This window comes from Copadichromis virginalis, linkage group LG3 (assembly GCF_057382275.1).
Source record: "Copadichromis virginalis isolate Kocher_CV1m ecotype Utaka linkage group LG3, C_Virginalis_male_GT1.1, whole genome shotgun sequence".
Lineage (NCBI taxonomy): Eukaryota > Metazoa > Chordata > Actinopteri > Cichliformes > Cichlidae > Copadichromis > Copadichromis virginalis.
The window spans coordinates 52789672-52812270 of NC_140620.1; the positions used below are offsets into that span (position 1 = coordinate 52789672).

Sequence of the window (22599 nt, forward strand, 5' to 3'; positions counted from 1 at the left end):
ACAAACTGTGTTCCTTCTCAGCTCAATACGAAACGCATAATGTTTTCTCTGAATGAGGGACCATTCCATTTTTTAAGGAGCGGTTGGCAACTCTACTAACTAACCTAATGAATAAAATAAAGTTCACTATCAGTAACATCAAAGCACCCACTCAGCTGTATAGAAACTCCGTCATGCTAGCTAGCACGCAGTGCGAGTTATTGTAACTGACTGTAAAAAGTCAGCACAATGAAAATAAACTCCACCTAAACTTGGTTTATATCTGACCCAGATAGACTGCAGGTCATAACTTCTTACCTGAAGTTCAGTTCACCTGACACTCGGACCGGCGGCCGCCTCGGGTCTCTGCTCCTCCTGCCTCTCCTTCCCTCATCCACCTGCTGGCCTCTGTGGAAGCTCTGCCACAGCCACCACCAAACAACTGAGTTATTTTTACACATCAGCCAGCATCTGGCCAATCCATCACCTCTCATTGTTCATGCCGTTACAAAAACAAAACAAAACAAAACAAAAAAAACATCGGCCCATAAAAACGAAAAATCAAACGCAAATGATGCCCGATGGCCAGTCCAGCTATGCCTGGCCTGTTGGAACAAATGGTTTTAACTATATAAAGGCGCTTACTACAAAGTTCACCACTGAGTGTATGTCATGGCTGTCTGATCACAGTGATGTAACAAACACATTTCCAGAGGCAAAAAATGACACAGGTATTAACATTAACAGTATGAACTACTAAAACTTAACTTTTAACCTGGTTTTAACTTTGAACTGTATGTATTATTTAGATATCTTTTAGACATCACACTGTACTTGCTGTCCTTCCATCAAAAGGTTAAGGCTGAAAGACGAACAAATAAAAAATTTTGAATCACATTGAGGTTCGATTAACCTCAGTAGAATGTATCCTGACTGTGGGGGGAAGTCCATGCAGTATGCACACTCCACACAGAAAGCCCTCAGCTGGCAGCATAGTCTAAACCAGGGGTGGGGGAAGTCCAGGCCTCAAGGGCCGGTGTCCTGCAGGTTTTAGATATCACCCTGGGTCAACACACCTAACTCAAATGATTAGTACATTACCAGGCCACTGGAGAACTTCAAGACATGTTGAGGAGGTCATTTTGCCATTTAAATAATCTTTGTTGGATCAAGGACGTATCTAAAAACTGCAGGACCCTTGAGGTCTGGAGATCCCCCACCCCTGGTCTAAACCAAAAACCTTCTTATTATGAGGCAACAGTGGTAACCAATTCTTGCAATTAAATGCTTGCAACAACCTAAAAACCTAACTTTTCATGCAAATGGAAGGCTTTTCATAGACTGATGATTGACTAACCGGATTTAGTCCATTAAACTGATGGATGGTGTTTGGTGGGAATGGTACTTACAGCACTTTTCTGCTTTTGCTGAGCACTCAAAGTGCTTTCTTATTATAAGCCCCATTCACAAACCTATTTCTACACCTAAGAGCTGTTTTAAAACCTGTCTTTCACATTTCATTGAATGCTTTGCAGGCAAATTAGGATTCAGTATCTTAACCACAGATACGTTGACATGCACCTTAGAGAAACTGAGGATTGAACCACTGACCTTCTGATTAGTAGACAACCTGCTCTGCCTCCTGTACCACAGCTGCCCTGAATACCATTTTTCAAACTCTCACCACCACAAAACCTGTAATGCCATTAGGGTGTTCTTTGTGCATAACTCTGTATCTGTATCCCTACAAAATGAAAAACGATCTGAAGCAAACAGTTATGAAGTACATACTGAAATGCATATTTTCGCATTTTTATAACAGAATATGAAAAATGAAGAAATGAGCACCACTGTTGTCATGAATCTGGTGAGTCTATTTGCATGCCTGCTCGTCATACTTGCAAATTGAAGTAAATCTTAAGCCGATAGAATGAATTATCCAACAGCTTTCTGAGTGTACTCTAACTGAAAAACTCTTTCACAGCACACTGAGCAGCTCATCCGTGACTCCTACTCCAGTGGCAGTATGTTTATTAACACGGGGCCTCGTCTTTCGAGTACAGCTCAGTGCCAATGCACACTGTGCATATAATCAGTAGAACAGTTGGAGTAGTCATAATAGCAGGCAAAATGAAAAAATATGCAAATTGTGTTTTGTTATGCAAGGACAAATGCACAGGGAAGCCATCCCTGTGGAATCTAATTACAGAAGTGGAGAAATGAAAGATAAAGTGATACAATGACAAATTGGTTGCATTTGTTAAAGAAAAGTTTCTGCTTGCTGTCATTTTCTGCTTTAATCCCAACTCTTTTCATGGACTTGTGGATAATAACATCCCTACGTATTAAAAAAAAACAAGCTTTTATAAAAATGTTCAAACAGGAATGGACAGATTATCGGTTGTCATGGAAACCGAAGGAGCACAATGGGATTCAGGTGCTACGCATCCCCTCTGGGAAGGTTTGGCTTCCTGACATCGTCCTCATCAATAAGTAAGTATCAGTATTGCAACTCGCATTAGCATTAGCATCAACGTTAACATTAACAAAGACTTGAAAGGAGAACGTTTTTGATCTCTTTGTTCCATTTTTGTATTTGTATGCAGTGTTTGCAACCTTTTGTACTTACTAATTTACCCCTACCTGAGTGAAATAAACAAGTATTGCCATATAGTAAATATTTTCATATCAAATCCGTATCCATCGTACTATATTGTTTTGAAATTGGACAAATTGCATACCCCTGTAGCTTGTAGCTGCAGGCCACTGGAGACTAGGTGATGGGCCAGGTAAATTATAGTAGTGCTCATGTGTATTGGAAAAACTATATAACACAGCATTAAATTAAAGATTTAGATACTCAGAACAGCAAGTTTAGTCTTTTCCCCATATTGGCTCACGCAGACACGCTCCCATTAACACCACTGTAAATATCCCCACTGCTCCATTCATCAACACTTTATAGGCAATTAAGCAGCATGGCTCCCTAATAACTGAGCTGATAGCACCGCTCAGCTACTTCAGCTTGTGAGGCGTTCATTTGGAACCGTACGGATACACACAAATATGCACGTCCACACAAATGCAAATTTGCGCGTGCTTCTCTTGGGTTGTTCAATGCCGGCCATTTTAGCAGCAGCACTTTCACAGGGACAGATTTTTAGGAGGGCCCGGGGTAAAGACACAAGCTTCTCATTGTTCAATTATCAGAGACATAAAACTCAAACACTGTACACTGACAGAAGGCTAAATCTGTGTCTAATTGACTTGATGTCTTTGTTGTGCATTGTGTTATGAGCCCGACAGCTTAGTATAGGAACAACATTAGCGCTGCACTTACAGTCAAAGTGCTCCATAAAAAGTGTGCAACCTCCATTTAATGCCAATTACAATGTTTAGATGTGGGAGTGGAGCTAAATGTTCATATTCTACACAGCCGTGACTTTGCCTTGTCTGTCTCTTTCTAAGCTTTGTCAGAGGAACTGAGATGATAACAAAACAAAGACTACAACTGAGATGCAAACTTTGATTGCTGCTATTTTGCAACTTTATAACTTAAGTCAGCAGCATAGAGAGTTGTTATTGCTTCAGTACTCTAATAATGCCTTGGTGGTGCAGCTGCGGAACAGAGACACCTCACTGTTTGTCACATTTTAGTTTATGCTGCCTGGATTTCCTCACCAAGCCCTCTCAGCTATCTTTGTAAAAGCAAAGTCACAATAAACCATCCATCTCCAGCACAAAATAGATTACTTCCCATAGTACGGAGGGAGGGGGGGTGTCTCTGACCTTTACAGAAAAGTGAAACCAAAAAGTCATTTCTTACAGTTTTACTCAATTGCTCTGTCACATTTTTGAAGTTTTCTTAAAAACACATTTTCCAAAGCAGATCATACATGGAGCAAAACACTATATAAATACAGACCTCTGATAAAGAAAAGAAAAAGTTTTCACAGAACTTTGTGGAGTATGTTCTTAGTGCATCTATAGAAATTAAGACAGTAAATAGCAGCCAGATGTCACCAGCCTAATGCAATTGAGGAACTGATCATCAGCAAGTGTCACCGTGTCTCTAAAAAGTAGAAGTTTTGGCAGTTTGCAGGTCTGGAGCATTCAGCTGTGTGTTAACACAATGCCAAGGAGGTAAAACATCAGCAACGATCTTAGAGAAGCAATTGTTGCAACACATATAAGTGAAACTAATGACAAATGCAGGGACTTTTCGTCTAAGAAGAGTCTTATTTAACTGTTAGACAACAGAACAAATGCAATTCATTTGACACAATACAATTTGTGCTATGTTTCAAGATATGTTATGGAATTCTGTGATATGTCACCATCCATAACATACTACAGATTACCTCAACATATAACATGTGATATAGTTTGATTTATTAACCAAAACTGGCTAATTTGTATTTCATGTTTTGTTTTCAGTAATGATGGACAGTTTGATGTGGCCCTGCATGTCCATGTTCAGGTTTACAGTAATGGCAGGGTAACCTGGACTCCCCCTGCTCTGTACTGCAGTTCCTGTGGAGTCAAGGTAATTTACACAGATCTACTATGTATTTATCTTCCATCCAGTTTCGTCTAAGCTTGGACGTTGTTTCCAACTCGTTTAAATGCCAGTTTTTTGTGTCTAGGTAACATATTTCCCATTCGACTGGCAGAACTGCACCATGCAGTTTCGCTCTTACACATATGACTCAACAGAAATCGACCTGCAGTATGCCCTGAATTCAAAAGGCAAGGAGATTCGGGAGATCCAGCTGGACGAGTCTTTCAGTGGTGAGCACTCATGACGTGATACATATATTCTTAAGTAGAAGTACTTCAGATGTATTTTCATGTTACTGTATATTCAAAGCATCGCATTTTTGCATAACCCCTTCTTGTGGTTTGCAAATGTGTTGCTAGTGTAATACGATTACTAAATGCGCTAAAATTAATAGAAATCTAAGCTGTGGATGTTTCTCTAGAGAGTGGTGAGTGGTACGTAAGACACAAGCCAAGCAGGAAGAACACATTTGATGACGAATATGAGGAAATGACTTTTTACCTGATCATCGAGAGGAAGCCTCTGTACTACATCATCAACATCATCATCCCTTGCATCCTGATTACTATCATCGCCATCTTCAACTTCTATCTGCCTCCCGATGCAGGTAAACACTTTACAGAAATTGCTTTCAGATCACTTGATGACTATGAATTAAAGCTCTCTTTATGTGATCGTTATCGTTATGTTATCGTAAACAAGCTCCACCTTGATGTAAAACTGCTAATACCATTTCCCAATTGAGTTTGTGTGGTTGGTTTAAAATGGGCAATCAGGCATTTAGCTAATTATAAACGGATCCAATTTCAGATTAGATAGGTGCTTCGTGGAACACAGTTGAATTGATAACCTTTAAAATGAAGGAGGTAGAAAAACAGCTTAGAGCAATCGGCTTGACTCTGTCCTTTCCCTTATACGCTTACCTTTATGTTTGGACAAGCCTGCTCATTGGGTACATTGATTGATTAGGACACACATATGCAAAATACAACCTGAGATATTAAAGTTTGACTTAGTACAAAACCCACAGATGTGCAAATATGCATGAACCTCAATAAGGTACACAGATCGGAACATAACATACTGCATTCCTGCATAGCTGCATTAATATTCATTGACATGATACTGTCATTATGCATTGATGTAGGCATGTATTTTAGTATATAAATATATTAAACATTGATAAAGTTATTATTTTCCTGAACAATGATGTAGGCCTATTTTTAGGAGTTTAAAATAGCTATAAAAAGTCATTTTAACACTCTGTAATATTTTTATTTAAATTTTTTGGAACGTGTGGGAAAAAAGTATTGCAGAAAATGTCTGATTAGGATAACTGCTAAACGTATCATAGTTTACTGACCAGTGTGTGCCATCTGCTTTGTTCACTGAAAAAAGCAACCAGGCAAGTGACCTTTAAAAACAACCACTTAGAGTCTTATTGGGATGATCAAGCAAAAGCTTCTTTTTGCTGCTCCCGTATTCACAAGTGGTCGCCACCAGAGATGTATCTGCATATTTGATTGGCGGAACTTTCTGCTGAATCGCCTTCCTGATGCAACCCTCACAGGGATTTGTGTCTCCTACTAGTCTTGAACCAGGGTCATATGAAATGACTGATTTGAACACGCAGTAAAGGGACACATAAACAGCACAGGGAATCGTAGGGTTTGTTTTTTAATCTCCTCCAGTTTTACATTAATTTTCCAGTGATGCAGAAAGAGATGCTTTGCTTCTCAGTGAGAGGCTTCAAACTGCTCTCTTAACCTACCAGCTCAACCCTTCTGGGCCCTGTACTATGAAGCAAGTTCAGCATACCCAGGATGCCTTTCTGTTATCTGGATTCATTTACCCCAACGCTGACAGTCAGGATAAGCCGTCACACGGAGTTGGTTAGCAACTTGCTAAATTAACCCTGGGTCTTGGTGTAAATCGTTTGCAGCCAACAGAAAGAAATCCATGCATCCATCCACTCGCTTCCGCTTGTCCTTTTCAGGGTCGCGGGGGGCGCTGGAGCCTATCCCAGCTGTCATAGGGTGAGAGGCGGGGTACACCCTGGACAGGTCCCCAGTCTGTCGCAGGGCTAACACACAGAAACGGAAATACATTAAATTTAAATAAAAAAGTTGTCTCTAAGAAACCAAGAGACATTAGATGCTACTGGAAAACCTTAAATCTTCCTATTGCATGTGCACAGAGGTCTGAGGGATCCACCAGGACTGGTAACGCAATTCTATTGGAGAACTAAGTTGATCTCTAATTTTGCAGGAGATTAGATAAGCATAAAGCATAAATTATCATGTGATGCACCCAGGTAAGACGTGAACCACTTTTGCAGTAGATAAAACTGCAGGTTAACCCCGAAGTTACCTTGGTGATGAAATCTGGCCTCGTAGTACAGGCCTGTGGTCATTTACAAACACAGTTCGTACACAGTTTGTACGTGACCACGGAATGAACTAAAGAGCCAATGCTGTGTCACCCAATCAGCCTCACTTAGAATGGGAGATGAATTTTTCATTAGCATCATTGCTAGTAAATTACATTCACCAGATGCTCCTCGAATCTCAGTGAGTTGAAAATGGAACAAACCTTGGCCCGGTAAAGCTTAATGAGTCGTAACACAGGAACAAGAAATGCGCTGTTTCTGACTTTCCTAAATAATTGTGTTTTTTTTTTCTTTGCAAGGTGAGAAGATGGGTTTGTCAATCAATGTGCTGCTCACCCTCACCGTGTTCCTGCTGCTGCTGGCTGATAAGATCCCCGAGACCTCGCTGGGTGTTCCCATCATCGTCAACTACATCATGTTTACCATGGTCCTGGTCACATTCTCTGTCATCCTCAGCGTAGTTGTCCTCAACCTCCACCATCGCTCTCCCAACACCCACATGATGCCAATGTGGGTCCGCAAGGTGAGCGTACATTTCAGGGTCACACAAGCTTAATTTTTGCCTGCTTGGCACATCATCATACAAGACTTCTGAAAGGAAATAATATCTGTGTCTCTTAAGAAATAGTTTTTGTCTTTCTAGCATGTGTTGTTACAGTGTCTTGCATATATACTGTAGGTTGTTCATTTGTGCCAGAACAGCCCAGAAGCACAAGCAATCTTTCTTTCTGTTGTCAGAGGTTTTGTCAGAATACCACCTTTCATTTGCATTGTGAAAATACGTTAAGGCAAGTCATTAAGTGGCCAGCATGTCTGTGAGGAGAGCTGGAAAGGACAGGGGGATATTGGGAGGCTATGTGATAAATGAAAAAAACTTCTAAACATTGAATTATCTGTCAGCAAGGAAGTAGAGCAAGCGGTAGGTTAGGACCATCAACTCTAATTAGTGTGACCCAAGAGACCATCTATCTATCTATGCAACTCCAAGGTGAGTTGCATTTCCAACTTCAACAAGACTTCAATATGTTATATGTTTTGTTTAAATTACAGTTAAAAAACACCAGATAATTGCAACAAGACATTGCACGAATGCTAAAGAGACTTTAATGTAATGTCCATATTTTTAGACACACATTTTTCCATATTAGAAATTGGTTGAATGTAGTGAATCATATATACAACCAAGCTACACCTACCAACTTCCTTCAAGCATGACTACTCCTGATAGTCACAGGCCAAGCAATGATCTTTTTAGGACACTTTTATTACAAATCTTAGAAAGTAGATTCAGTCCATTTGCAGGTTGCGTCCAGATCAACAGAATTAACTTTCTGTGAATTAACTTTATTTTGTACTCAGTCAGATGGTCATGGAATATATGTCACGACTGGGGCAGCAGCCATGTGATGTGTGGAAGGAGGACTCAAATGCAGCACTTATTCAGATGTGAGGGTGATTTATTAAGAATACCGAACATAAAGTGGGGATGGCAAAACAGAACTAAGGATGACCTAAACTGGGAGAAACTGAACCAAAGAGCAACAAACCTGAACATGAAGGGAGGACAGCAGGGAGAGCACGCAGGGGATTCACAGAGTAATGCAGAGGCAAACACACACTATAAATACACAGAGGGACACTGGGAAATCACACACACAGGTGGGAGACACAGCTGGACCTGATTAACCTGACGAGACAGGGGAACACTAACACCAGGGACCAACAGGGGGAGCACAAACCCAGAAACCCACTATCTAAAACACAAAACACAAACCATTCAAAAACAGCCCACAAACAATAATGAAAATAATAACAATAAATACACCAAACACAAAATCACTGAGTCACGGACTCAGGATCATGACAATATAAAAGGCAGAATCTCCAGACTGATCAACAGCTTCCTCATACAAGCTGTTAAAATGTTGAACTCCTGATTAGGATATGTACAGTAAATGCACTACAAGTCAAAAGTTTGGACACATCTTCTCAGTTAATGGTTTTTCTTTATTTTTAACACTTTCTACATTGTAGATACAAACTGAATACATGAAAGATATGAAGCAAGATATATGGAATTATCTAGCAAAGAAAAAAGTGATAAATAACAAAATGTGTTTTATAGTTTAGATTCCTGAAAGCAGCCACTCTTTGCTTTGTTGACAGCGCTGCAAACCCTTGGCCTCGTCTCAGTGAGCTTGATGATGAAGCTGAAATGGTTTTCGGGGTTCATTTGTGGAATTTGTTGGCTTCTTAATGTGTGACCTAAACCCAATGGAGATGGTTTGGGGTGAGATGGACCCCAGAGTGAAGGCAAAAGGACCAACAAGTGCTCAGCATCTCTGGGAACTCCTTCAAGACTGACGACCTCATGAAGCTCATTGAGAGAATGCCAAGAGTGTGCAAAGCAAAGGGTGGCTACAGGGTCAGGCTGAGTTCAGACACTAGATTGTACATGAAAAGACCAATCATGAGATGTGGCTCACAGAAAAAGTACTACCTCTACTCCATAGTACCTCTACTTCCCCTTTAGTAAATTAATTGGGGAAAAAAATTTACTAATTTGATACAAAGAAGCTTATGAGTAACCTGAGGGTTAGGAAGTATATTTCTACATTGTGAACATGCATGAAAACTAAAATCAAGACTCCACCTCAAAAAATTATATTTTACCAGCAGTTGTTAGCATCTTGAAAATGGTCACTGTCTTGTATATTCAAATGGCTAATGGGTCATCATGTTAAAGACTGTGCACCTGAAATACATAAATTAAACTTTGGCATTAATTTGGCTTTGAAAGCTGTGTTAGCGTGGGTCGAAGCAGACTACTCAATTAGGTCCACATAGTTCTCGACACTTTAAACGTCATGTTATACCATTAACCTCCATCAGTTGCTGTTGCCCCCAGTGTACATTGTGTGAAGCTAATTACAGGCGTAAGTAGCAGCTCTGTGCTTTGGTCCAAGTTCTGTCATGGTTTCAGGGTACATTCACCACAGAAAGGCTCCCACACACTGGGCAGATTGAACTGCTTGGCGCCGGATTGATGAGGAAAAGGAGGAGCATAGATTCTGTTTCACTCCTACTCGTGGGTAATTAAAGAAACAATAAAATGTGAAAGGAAGACATTTTTGGACGCAAAACATTAGAAAGAAACGAATGATTAATTTTGTATTTATTGTTTCTGTGTTTCAAAAGCCTAATTTAAGGCTGGTCAATCAGCCACTAAAAGAACAAATATTTAAGTTTAAGGAAAAAAACTTCCTGTAATGGCCACCAGTCCTAAAGTGAGTGTGTCTCAGAGAAAATGACCAAATTTATGTAGTAGGCTGTCTAGAGCCTGTTAAATGGTGTTTGTTTCCATATCTGATTTCAATATTAATCCCTATTAATGACTAGTATGAAATGTACTGGGGTAATTTTTTTATGGCCTAAAGTTATGTTTCTCCTTCAGCGTTTGCTTGTATTCAGACACAAAGCAGCTGGCTCTTCAGATTTCTGCTACGTATGCTTTTTGTTTAATCCCATTATTGCTTGCTAAAATTTGTTGCACATTTAATATCACAGTTAATTACTGATGCACCTGGTGACACAGCTAACAGTGACACTCCAAATATGGTCATATCCTATTTCAGCATTTCAGCCCATCTCTAGGTAGACATTAACTGTGCTGCTCTTTATTCCACCCCCATCTTGGTGGCTGAATTCAGTGTTTCGTTTTCTTTCTCCAGACAGTCACTACAGACGACTAGGACACCTCCTCCTTCTGTTCCATCACCAGGTGATGCTTTAGATGCTCTCGAGTGCAGAGCTTACGTCTCTCTGTGGTGTCTGCCCGAGCACCACACACACTCAACAGCAATACTATCAGAGTTTTAGCAGCCATTGTTGAGGAATACGGTCTTTGTAGATGAAGTGCTGCTCTCCGAGGTGCTGTTTCCTCTCTTATTTTCACTGCTCATTGTCAGCCAAGCTGTGGGAAATCAGACAGATGTCACACAGTATCAGTAAGGAAGAAAGTTGAGAGACAATTGGGGATTTTCTGACATTTCTCTGCTTGATCTATGATAATTACTAACAATATTTTGAATGTCTAATTGATAGTGCCATTGTATCATTTCTATGGAAAATGTTCATAAATGTCCCAGTCAGTCCGTCTGTTTCTTTCGGCATTTCTGACTTGAAATCTCACACATTCCACTTCCACTCTGGCCTGAACAAACTCCTGAGAGAAAGATTTTCCTATAAATGCTCCATTTTCTTCACCAACGACTGTCTGTGACCATCTACTCTTTACTGCTGCTGTGGGAGTGAACAAAAATAGTAAAGTTTATTAAATTTTATTTAAATTACATTAAAAAAGGACCCTCCATCATGTCTCAGAGCTCTCAGTCAAGTCTATCAGGCTCCAGCGAGTGACTCACTGATGTGCTGCCTCGGACTGAGAGCTAGGAAACATGGCAGAAACAGCAGGTGAAACTGACGCATACTGGAAGTTGTATAAAGGCGTGGACGTTTGGTTGTAAATGAACTCAAAATCACTATTAAATTCGCTATTGAGTTTTTGCCAGTTTATGTTCCTCGCCAGGGGGCTATTATTGACATCCATCTGTCAATACTGGTGAGCCAGGAGTTCTTTCACAAAAAGAATATGAAAGCACTTCAAAGCGCAGATAGAGCAGCCATTTACAGCATTTATGATATTGATCAAGGCTAAAGTTCAACCCTGACGTGCTGTTTTATCATTGACTCCCTTGATATTGATATCAAAGGAGCTCCAAGTCCGACAGCTTCTGATGAAGACTCAACGCACTTAATTTTTATCATGTCCTATCAAACTGTTTTTTCTGTTTTAATTACACTCCCTTGTGCCCAGGACAGCCTGAATCCTTTACTGAAGTGCTTCACTGAAGCACACAGACTTATGTACTGTGTTCGAAGAAAACCTCGAAAGGAGACTTTGAAGAACTGGAAAGCATTACCCATTTAGTTTCTCCACCCACATCATTCAGCAGCAACTGCTTTCAAAGGTTATCTTACTGCAAAATTCAATATTTAGAACTATTTGTCATCTCTAATAGGCAAATACAGGGCAAGTGCACTCCAGCTGTCCCCTTAATCATGAAACAAGAATCCTAACAAATGGACTTTTAATGCCAGCAAAGATGATGGATCCATGAGGTGTGAGTGCTAACAAGCTATTGACTGAAAATATACAGCAAATAAACTTCTGTGGTCTTTTTTCAGCAAAAGAAATGCACATCTACACATTCATAAATGAATGCTATGAAATGTGTTTTTTAACATCTCGAAACTGCTAAATTCTGAAGATGAGCATAGAGTTTGCTCAGACAGGCCACAAAGAAAAGCCTAGCAACAATTCCAGCAAATGAACCAATCTCAGAGCCAGTCCACAGCATCTGAAGGCTAAGCTGATCTTATATAGGGTGCACTATTTAATCTAGAGAGGGCAGGAATCACCAGACATGCCACAATATGATATTAACACAATATTTCATTCATGATTCGATATTAATGTGACTTTTACTGTGTATTGAAATAACATATATTGCAAGTTATCAACTTTTTCTAGTCCAACTTATGCCCTTAAATTTAAACTAATCAATTAGCCAATCAGACAAAAGTTATCTTACTGAGATGAGATTTTTAAGCATACCAACCAAAAACCTGCCAGAAATGTTGCATGTTGGCAATTGCATGCAGTCTTTTTCTGATAATACAGCAATTCACTGTGATAAATTGTAGAAAATCAAATACATGTTAATGTCTACATAGTCAGAAATTCAAATTTAAGTAACTTCATAGGAATAGGAAATCCCAGTATCACATTTGCAAGCTGCTTTGCCACCGCCTCCACCCCAGCTCCTGCTTCTACATTTATCACTTTATACTTTGCATGTATGTGTGGAAGAGCAGGAAAACCCTAGAACAGAGCCATGCTGACAAATATGATAAATGGTAAATGGACTGATTCTTATATAGTGCTTTTCTACTCTCCCGGAGTACTCAAAGCGCTGTATACAACATGCCTATATATAAATGACTGCGCATGGAAACATGGTGTTTCGGCAACCCTGATGAAGGCCACAAGCCGAAAGTGTTGGTCTGCAAATAAAGCTGTTCCCTTGTGTTTTAAATGTTGCTGGAGTCTTCACCTCACCAGATCATTGTCCCCCTCCACGCAGTCTTGGAAGTAGGTGAGGTTGTTCCTAAAACCTGGGGATCTCTCCACATGGAAACAGTCTTCTGGCCGAACTGTCTTTAATGGGAATTGTAAAAGTATCTCTGTTCTTCTTTGCCTTTACTCTCCACCTAGATCTTCATCCACATGCTCCCTCCTTACCTGGGCATGCTGCGGCCAAAGGTGGAGACCCCCCTGTCTCTGGAGACCGTACCCCGCCGGGAAAAAAAAGTCACTGCAATTAGCATAGCTTCTGACGAATACTTCATCCGGAAACCTGACTCTTCCATTTTATTTCCCAAACCCAACAGGTAAAGCCAGGCTTATACGTGCACATGCTTGCTCTCGTGGTTGTGAGTGTGCCTGGATTTGGTTTAGCCTGCATGTTTGAAGAAAAAGCAAATGAACCCAGAAACAGCATGTGTGAAGTGGAGCAGGTGAACAGTTGTTGATTCAGGCAAAACCTGGACAGATGGATATGAAGAGATTCCATTCATCATTAGTAGGATGAGAAGCGACTGCTCTTGTCTCTGTTATGTCTTATGGGATTCTTGAAGTGAATCACATACTGGTATATAAGTTTAATTCCATTATATATATATATCATTAGATGCGTTTTCCAAATATTACTTTAGAAACAATACTTGTGCAGTAAAATAAGATCAAATACATTAAGAATAAACAAATTTGATTTGATGTCATGTCGAAATGGATTCAAATATATATCACTTTAGTGTCTACACAACCTTGCACTCATAGAAGTTCAGGTTTCCTCCTTAGCGCTTACCACCTCAACTTAAGACGAATTAAAATTCTGTTATATTTTAGGTGCTTTTTTCACTTTGAATTAAATTCAACAGTGTTTAAAAGCACAGAGCCTCTTGAACAGACAAACACCATATTTAAAGATACCAAATGCTACCATAATAGCAGCAGCTGCAGCACAAGAAGTAATTCCTCTCCTCTTCTGTCACCTATACGTGCACACATTTATTACATTGTGCTGCATAATATATTCTCTCAGTGAGGCCAACGAAATCTATCCAATGTTTTTTGGCTCACAATAAGGAAAAAGAAGAAGAAGAAGAAGAAGAAGAAAGAAGATCCCTGTTCATTAGCTATAAGGGCTTTTCTACACTACCTGAGAACATTTATTCAGAATATGAGAACCATCTCCACATTCTCACATATTTAGAGTCATGTGAAAACGAAGGTACACCCCGTTTCAATTCTAAGGTTCTATATATCAGGACATAATTATAAATGGTTCTAGAAATATTTAAATACAAGCTCAGATGACAAAAATACAACATATTACACAGTGTCATTATTTATTTAACAAAATCAAAACCAAAATATGTGTAAAGGAAAGTTATGGATGCACTTTAGCCCACTCATTTTTTTACAAAAATACTTAATTTTTTTGTGGCAGTTTTCCTGATGAGAGAATTGAAAAGACAACGTATATAACCACATGTGAAACGCCTGTATCATCCCATAATCCAATACAAGGTTTAACTAACTAAAAAAAGAATTGGGTCCAAAAACTATTTTCAGGTTTCTCTATTCCACACGGTCAGAAGTCTGCATACAGACTCAAATTAAACACTTAAATTGTTTAATAAACGGAGATGGAGGTTCCACATTGTCTTTTAACTTAACAAGGCTCGACTAAAATTTGCAGCTGTTCACTTGGACAAGCCGAGCCAGAAAGGTTTTATGGTCCAATGAGACAAACACTGAGCTATTTGGTACAATGACAGGAGGCATGTTTAGAATAAAGGTGAGGATTTAAAGGTAACACTGTACCAGCTGTGAGGCATGGTGGTGGTAGCATCATGCTCTGGGGCTGGTTTGCTGCCAGTGTTACTGGTTGATTCCACATTAAATGCATTAATTAAGGCTCAAGTTCATATAGTAGGTTATGTCTGAAGCCCTGGTTTCCCCAGCCTCCATCTGTCATTGCTCTTAATAAACTTTTATCACATCACATCTGTTCCTTCTCCTCCTGCATCTCCATTTTCATCTACACTGAGAGATCCAGGCAGTTTGTGTGTGTTTGTATTTAAATGCACTTTACTTCATCCACTATACTTTATGTACTTTTGCTATGCCAAAATATTTTACTAAATGCACTAAAATATCTTCTTTGTATCGATGCCCTTTCTACTGAAGCTTAAACTGTCAAATCAGCATTTATGGAGCTGTTGCAAAGAAGGAACAGATTGGCTGTTTAAGATCTCCTTCTGTGAGGTCTTTCTGACCTTTGTTTTATTCAGTGACAGATGTCTGAGTGTCAGTAATGACTACTGCCAAGGTCTTATCTTTATTTAAAGTACTCTGAGATGTTACAATATATATATATATAGCTTTATAAACCCAAACACCTCCACTGAAACGCAGTTTGCAGGTTTACATCAAAAGTTCCACAGAGGGCTGCCGATGATGTTGAGTAAAGAGCTGGATGCAGGCCAGTGTTGCACAATTTGGCAACAAATTGAATTACAGTAACCCCAGTCTCGATCCTTTGTGCATGAAAATTCTTCCCAATCAGCCATACGACACTGTCAACTAACGTGCATTCCTGCTGCTCTCACAATACACCATGAAGTTTGCTTCACAGTGTAGCTGTCCCTCAATCTCTACTCCTGGGAGAAATTAGATATGTCTAGAGGGAAAGAATCTTTGCTAAAACAATAATGACCCACCCAAATGGACTCTGACACATTAGAGTCACTGTCTAGGTGAATGAACAGTGAGGGGGGAGGGGCTCTGTTAGAGGAATTTGATGAGACAGCAGTATCTCTCTTGGGTCCACACGTACATTCGCGCGCCTCTCTTAATTGGGTTTAGTGCATGTCTTGGCACCAGACGCAGCCAGTTTTAGTTGAATTAGTCTCCTGAATACTCATTTACTTCTCGCTGATGAAGTGCTGCTTTGAGCCGTACAGGAGGGAAAAGGGAGGAGGGGGTTAAGAGGCCACACTGTGTCTCCCCCTCCCTTTTTCCTTTCTCTCTCAACCTGTTAGGACTTCATCCTTCTTAGGTCACAGATTCTTCACCTGCCACACTCGCAGGATGAGCAGCGGTGGCAGCGCTGCGTTGCAAACCTCTAATTTCATGCAAAGAATACCAAGCAGCTGTCTCCTCTGTCCTGCCTGAGAGGTTACCACTTTTAACGTTGTGCTACACTGCCCTCTGGTGGATACCTGCCTATCTTGTCAATCTTTTTTGGGTTTTTTTTGTTTTTTGCAATGTTTTTTTAAAGGAGGTGTTTAATATTTGAGGTGTTTCATAAGAAAAGCAGCTGCTCTGCCTTTGTAGAGGTTATTGAATGTCAGGTGAAAATCCATAAAGTTTTAGGCTGGAACTTAAGCAATGCTACTCAGAAAAGCACTTCAGCTGTGATGTGCTTGCATGCTGTATGACTTCGTAAGTTCATAGAAGTATAGGAGGTCTTAGTGTGTCTTTCTGCTGAAGGCAACAAGGACATAATTAATGTGCCATTGTTGAAGGACATGCTGCATGATTCCGTGCAAGAATTATTACCGAAAAATTATAGAATGAGTTATGTAATGTAAATGATCAACTGTGTGAAGCAAGACTATATCAGTGTTCAACAAGAAGTCTGAATTCCATCCTCCTGATGATAACAAGTTGAATTCATAAGAAACGGTCTGATCTGAACAGAGGTTTGTGAAATAGCCAAGAAAAAGTAAAATGTTTTTATGTTCATGACAATGAATTGTTAAGTTATGGTTTTTTTTCATGGTATTGAGCACATATTTGAAAGTAATACATTCCAGGAGCATACATTTTTGGGGGGTAGAAAAAGAAGGAAAGTGTAAGACTTGTTGTGTTGCTAGTGCGAGAGTGTGCTGACTAACTTAGAAACACGGTCGTTCTCTTGCTTTTAAATCCAGACACATGAGAGCAGACTGATAGAAATAATGCCACAATGCCCATTTTAGTACAATTAACATTTTTGATACTAGACTGACACACTTGCTGTTGTTTGACCAGATGTTAAAGCTGGCTAACATTCATAATTATAGTGCTAGTAGTAACAGGGCATTCACACGTGTACGTTACTTCTTGGCTGGATGGCGGGAGCTCTTGATTTTTAGTTGAGCACATTTACTACCAGATTGTCATAGCAACGGTAACTCATCAATGACAAGGCAGGCTTCAGTTAGCAGTTAGCAGTTAGCATGATCTAATCTAACTATATATTACAAATTTTGGTCATATTTAACGACTTGTTTGATCATATTGTTATGGTGCTGATGACGAATTAACTTCTAATAACAGGCTTGTCTGAGGTTATTGGTGAGAGTCATAAAATTTCATGCATTATTTATTCAAAACAATGTTAAATACCCTTTAACAATAAATTACTCACATCATAAATACATGTATTTAAATATGTAAACTACATATGTATTAATTTGTATAAATATAAAATGTTTTGTAATTGTAAACAATTGTAAAAAAGCATTTTGGATATTTTGTTTTAACTAGTCTGAAAGCAGACATGATAATAATAAAATAAAATAAAATAATAATTGCAAATTATAAAGTTCAATAATAGTGCCTTCGAAGATTGTCTTTTTGCGATGTAACTAACTGACGTAACACATTTTTTACTTTCTATGTTTTGAAAATAAAGAAATGAAAAATAACTTGACCTCTAAAGTTAGAACTGTCACGTTAATACAGTATTTATAACTGACAGCAGAGTCACACAGGTACACACAACACCTTTCTACTAGCTTCTCCCAATAACTCCTGGCACCCAGTAGCAGCTGACAGTTGGTAACTAAGGGCAACAACTAAACACACACACACACACACACACACACACACACACACACACACACACACACACACACACAGACACACACACACACACACAGAGCAGCTTGGTCAGCATGTGAAGGGCAGCGCCTTGTACAAACTCGCAGAGGGGGACCCGGGGAGCTCCTCTGACCTTCTCATTATTCCTCTGTGGTTGACAGTAAAGTGCAAAGGAGACGCGCAGCCCAGCTCATAAAAGCTGAGCTATTTTACAGCTTTTAATTAGCGTGGGCTGACACCTGCTCACACATCGCTACATTCTGCACGCTCGTGTGCATTTGTTGTCTTTGGGTGTTGACACTCTGTCTTTTTCCTGAATCCGTCCAGACATATATATTTACCATCACAATATTTTGTTTATTATTGATACTTTTCTGTAACATTATTATAATTGTGCTGTCATGAAGGTACCAGCCGGATGGCATATGCACAGACCTGAGGAAGTTCATTGATGGCCCCAGTAGCTACCTTGCACTACCTGATGAGCTCAAGTCAGCCATAGAGGCCATCACATACATAGCCGAGGCTCTGCAGGCTGAAAAAGACTATGAAGCGGTAAGTTTGAATGTTTGAGCACGTTTAACCTTCTAAGATCCACAAGGTCACATCTGGAGTGAAGGGCAGGGTTTGATCATTTCGAGCATTCAACAGATAAAGCTTAATCACTGAATATCTAAGTTGTCTTTAGTGATGACCCCTAACCCTAAACATAAACCAAGCAAAAGTGTTTTTGTAATGCATATCACTTAGAATGACAGTTTTCTTTGTCCCCTAATTGTCAAGATTTGAGATGACATTTTTGAGGAGAACCAACATATTATCACAGGGTTAGGGTTAGAGCTATCATTTACTTAAACCTTAGAGCATTAATATGTTTATTGTCCTTCCATTTTTTCTTCCTCTCTACTTTTTATCTGAACAACATGGCTTTATTTCTGACGTTTGTACTGTTGTCTTTTTGTCTCTTGTGTCTGTCTGTCTTTTGCCATTTTCCCACTGTTTTCCTTTCCTTATATTCATTTTCTTTCTATCGTACCCATTCTTTCTCTTTTTAATCTCTTGTCTTTCGCTGGCCTCTTTTAGCTGAAAGAAGATTGGCAATATGTGGCAATGGTGGTGGACCGGATGTTCCTGTGGATTTTCGTCGTTTTCACCACTGTGGGCACGCTGGCCATCTTCGCCGATGCTAGCTTCAACCATACCCCTACGGACCCCTTCAAGCCCTTCTGAAGCACAGGGGTGTCTGATTTTCATGAACCATGTTGCTGGAAGTTACGAATCCCTTGATGTACATGTAGAGGAAGACAATTGTAACTGTTAAAATAAGTACAGTTTCCAATGCATTGCCTCATCACAAAACACACAATGCCTTTTTAAATTATAGCTGTACTAGTACTTAAAGGGCCAGTAACTGACAAACCATATGGATTTTATGGTGTTCTTTTTAGATTTGTAGAATTTTAAACTTTTACTGTGTTTGTTAGATTTGGGAGAAAAGCTTTCAAAACCCCAAATTCATATAATGTACTTTGCAAGCCTACGATTAGGGTTATAAGTTAGGACTAAATAAGGTCTATGGTCTAGATAACCCCAACCCTAGCTCCATTCATAGGCAATTACAATATGCAATTTTTGTGTTTATATAATTGCTTTCCAAGTTTTCTCATTATAGAAACAAAGACAATAATCGGACACACAGAAATCAAAAACAGCTGAAAAAAAAACCCCAAACAGTTTTGGCTTCAACCAAAATAAATGGCTAGGTTTCCACTGTAAGGACTTGGATACCAGAATGTTAACAGGGTTACACTCTGTTGCAGACATGGACACACCCATCATCCTATGGTGAAATTTAGTTAATTTGGGGCGATAATTTTCATCGATGCTGACTCTACCTGACTCAACCAGAATTTGTAAAAGAAAACAAAGAAAATAACAATTCTGATGTACATCACATGAAAAACTACTTACATTTCACAAGTCTCCAAACTATTTAGTCAGGGTAGGTTTACCTCAGAAGATTAATCTGGCCCAAAACCTTCTCCTAATTCCAGATGTGTTGCCAGTGACAGTTTGTATGTTAAATTTTTAAAATAATTAAAATAACAAAAAATAATAAATGCATTGATGAAATTGCATGAAATGTAACTACTAAACCAATGTTAGCATACCATACATGCGTATAAATGCTACAATATAAACTACCAGCGTGGGATTTTTTTATTTTGTTATTAGCTGTAGTAGGGTTTGAAGTGTGGCTCCAGGACTGGGTGTTCATATGTGGTGTTAACACATAAACACCAAGACAAACCAGGCCCTATAATGAGCGTGCTGCAAGCCCATGTCAGAATGTGCTGGAGAGTGGCACATGCTTTGCGGTATATTTCTGCAGACACAGTAATCCTCTGCATTTCAGGCATTGGTGTATGTAACGGAGCAGCACACCAACCCCATTCATCTGCTGCACCAACAGCCAATGGAATTCCCAATAATAGAGAAGACTCGTGCCTCTCGGTGCCTCGTTTTGTCTGGACACACGCATGCTGCATGTCCCTTTTACCACACCTGTCCTCTTGGTCTTGTGCTTTCATTTTGCTTTTGTCTTTTAAATAGAGATCTGAGGGGAGAATATCAAAGGCTCCATCTGTTCTCAGAATGCTATCACCTGCCCACCCTGCTATTAATATCCCCACATGTTGGCACTGGTCACCGGACACTACTGCATGGGCTTCCCTGTTATTTCTCTGTGTAAATACACTCTCTCACTGAGATCTATTAGCGCAAGTATTTGGGGGCTGAAATTCTGCCAGTCCACGGCAGCCCACCTTGGCGACAGCACTGATAGCCCCTCAGTATTATAGACCACCATATGTGACGTTATCGCTACACTAGTGGTTGAATTGCACTTGTTCCCTTTCCCGTCTAACACATAACCTTCTATGAAAGAGTAGCTTTGAGAAGCCAGGCTGCACAAAAACAAACACAGAGGTCATTCTGAATGATGTATTCACGCTGAGAATGGCAGCTCAGAGGAGGTCAAGTCAGAGGCATTTTCCCCTCACTTAAGTTTCAATCTGCTGTTGATTTATAGTTTTATGTTTTCACACTGGAAAGGCTCACCAGCATGAGGGAGAGAGGATGGAATGACCCAACTGAGAGGAGAGAAATTTAAAGGCAGAGACAGAGAGTAGGGGATGGAGGAAAGATGAACTTTATGAGGCTTGAAATATAGACATCAGCTTCGTAAAAAGCAACACGAAGGATCAGAGATAGAGCAGAATCCGGAGTTCACTCGGGGGCCTTTGCTTCATCGATCATTACGCTTGTAGTCCTCGCAGCCCTCTATGGCAAAAAACATCCATCTCCATTTTTATACTTTCATCCACATCTTTTCTTGCCTCGAGCTCACATCAAACTCAGAATCAGCAATGCTGAGGTGCTTTTTACTAAGACCTCTCCATCAGTATTGGCATCACCTCCCTGCTCCTGCCAAGAAGTTTGGTAATTCTAGATTTCATCACGCCACAGTATCTGTGAAGCAGAGCCTTTCATTTTCAGCTCCTTAAATCACAGTGTGACTAAAGCCATAGTTTTTATAGGAATTTGTACCTAAAGAACAGACAAACCCCATCACTTGTGCTGTTTAGAAAGATTCTCAAAACAAGTTTATTTCATAATTTAATCAATTTAGGTTTTTTTTACCAGAACATCAACATTGTTTTAAACAGTAAAAAAATATATATTTCACTATTTCTATGAACATAAATATAAATAAGCATAGCATTAACTGATGGAGGTCACAAAGTCAAACCCAGTCTACAATCCCTGCAGATCAGCTGATACTGTTCTACGCACCCAACTTTGCAAATCTCATATATTGTAGGGATTAAACTTTAGCCTGTCTATGGTTGCTGTGACACTGCAAGTTGCTTTGCAGCCCCCCTCCACTCCTGCTCTTCCTCTTCATGTTGTAGCTGACTTAATCAGTGTCAAATCTGTGAATGCCTGCTTTTGTCTGTATCTCTGTGCCACTTCCTTCCTTCTGTGTGGAGATGACCTTTCTAAATGTTGATGGGTTTGTACGCCATGTCACGCAAAAAACGTTGACGCACATGGAAATAACAATCGTCTTTGACAGGCACGGCCTTGAAATATTGTTTTGGTTTAAAATCATTTTTTATTTTTAAATTGCATAATCGATTTTGCTACTTTTGATTTGTAGGAAAATTAGACAATAAATTCAGTGTTTGTGGTGGTTCGTCGCTGTCTCTCTCTTTATATTCAGGATTACTCAAAAAATGGTGGATCTGCGTAAAAGATGGGCTTGGAAGGATTCTATATCAATGCAAGGACACAGACAATATTAAGCTGAAATTAAAAACACTGACCTTCTGGATCCTGGGGCTCAGTTCCTGCATGATATGGATGAAGTTTTGAGTCTTGGTGGATATAAACTGCTCTTATTGGTGTCACACCACTAGGGGGCAGCAGCTGGGAAGTCAAAATTCCACACATAGTGCCTTTAAATTACTGCATTTTCCCCCCAGGATACTTTTGCACACCTGTTTAAAGGACATAAAATAAAACTTTGATGACAAGCTATTCCTGTAA

The 22599-nt window shown here is 39.6% G+C and overlaps 1 protein-coding gene across 1 annotated transcript in view; it reads left to right on the forward strand.

Annotated features, from left to right (window-relative positions):
* The window catches only part of chrnb1 (cholinergic receptor, nicotinic, beta 1 (muscle)), a 36661-nt gene extending 14415 nt beyond the window's left edge, over positions 1 to 22246 (forward strand). The window contains exons 3-11 of the mRNA XM_085451646.1: positions 1802 to 1846; positions 2363 to 2472; positions 4417 to 4525; positions 4626 to 4770; positions 4962 to 5147; positions 7229 to 7452; positions 13267 to 13442; positions 18396 to 18543; positions 19072 to 22246. Of these exons, the coding sequence (XP_085307772.1) occupies positions 1802 to 1846; positions 2363 to 2472; positions 4417 to 4525; positions 4626 to 4770; positions 4962 to 5147; positions 7229 to 7452; positions 13267 to 13442; positions 18396 to 18543; positions 19072 to 19218 (1290 nt within the window). The 3' untranslated portion in view covers positions 19219 to 22246. The remainder of the gene's footprint in view (positions 1 to 1801; positions 1847 to 2362; positions 2473 to 4416; positions 4526 to 4625; positions 4771 to 4961; positions 5148 to 7228; positions 7453 to 13266; positions 13443 to 18395; positions 18544 to 19071) is intronic.
* Positions 22247 to 22599: the final 353 nt, after the last annotated feature.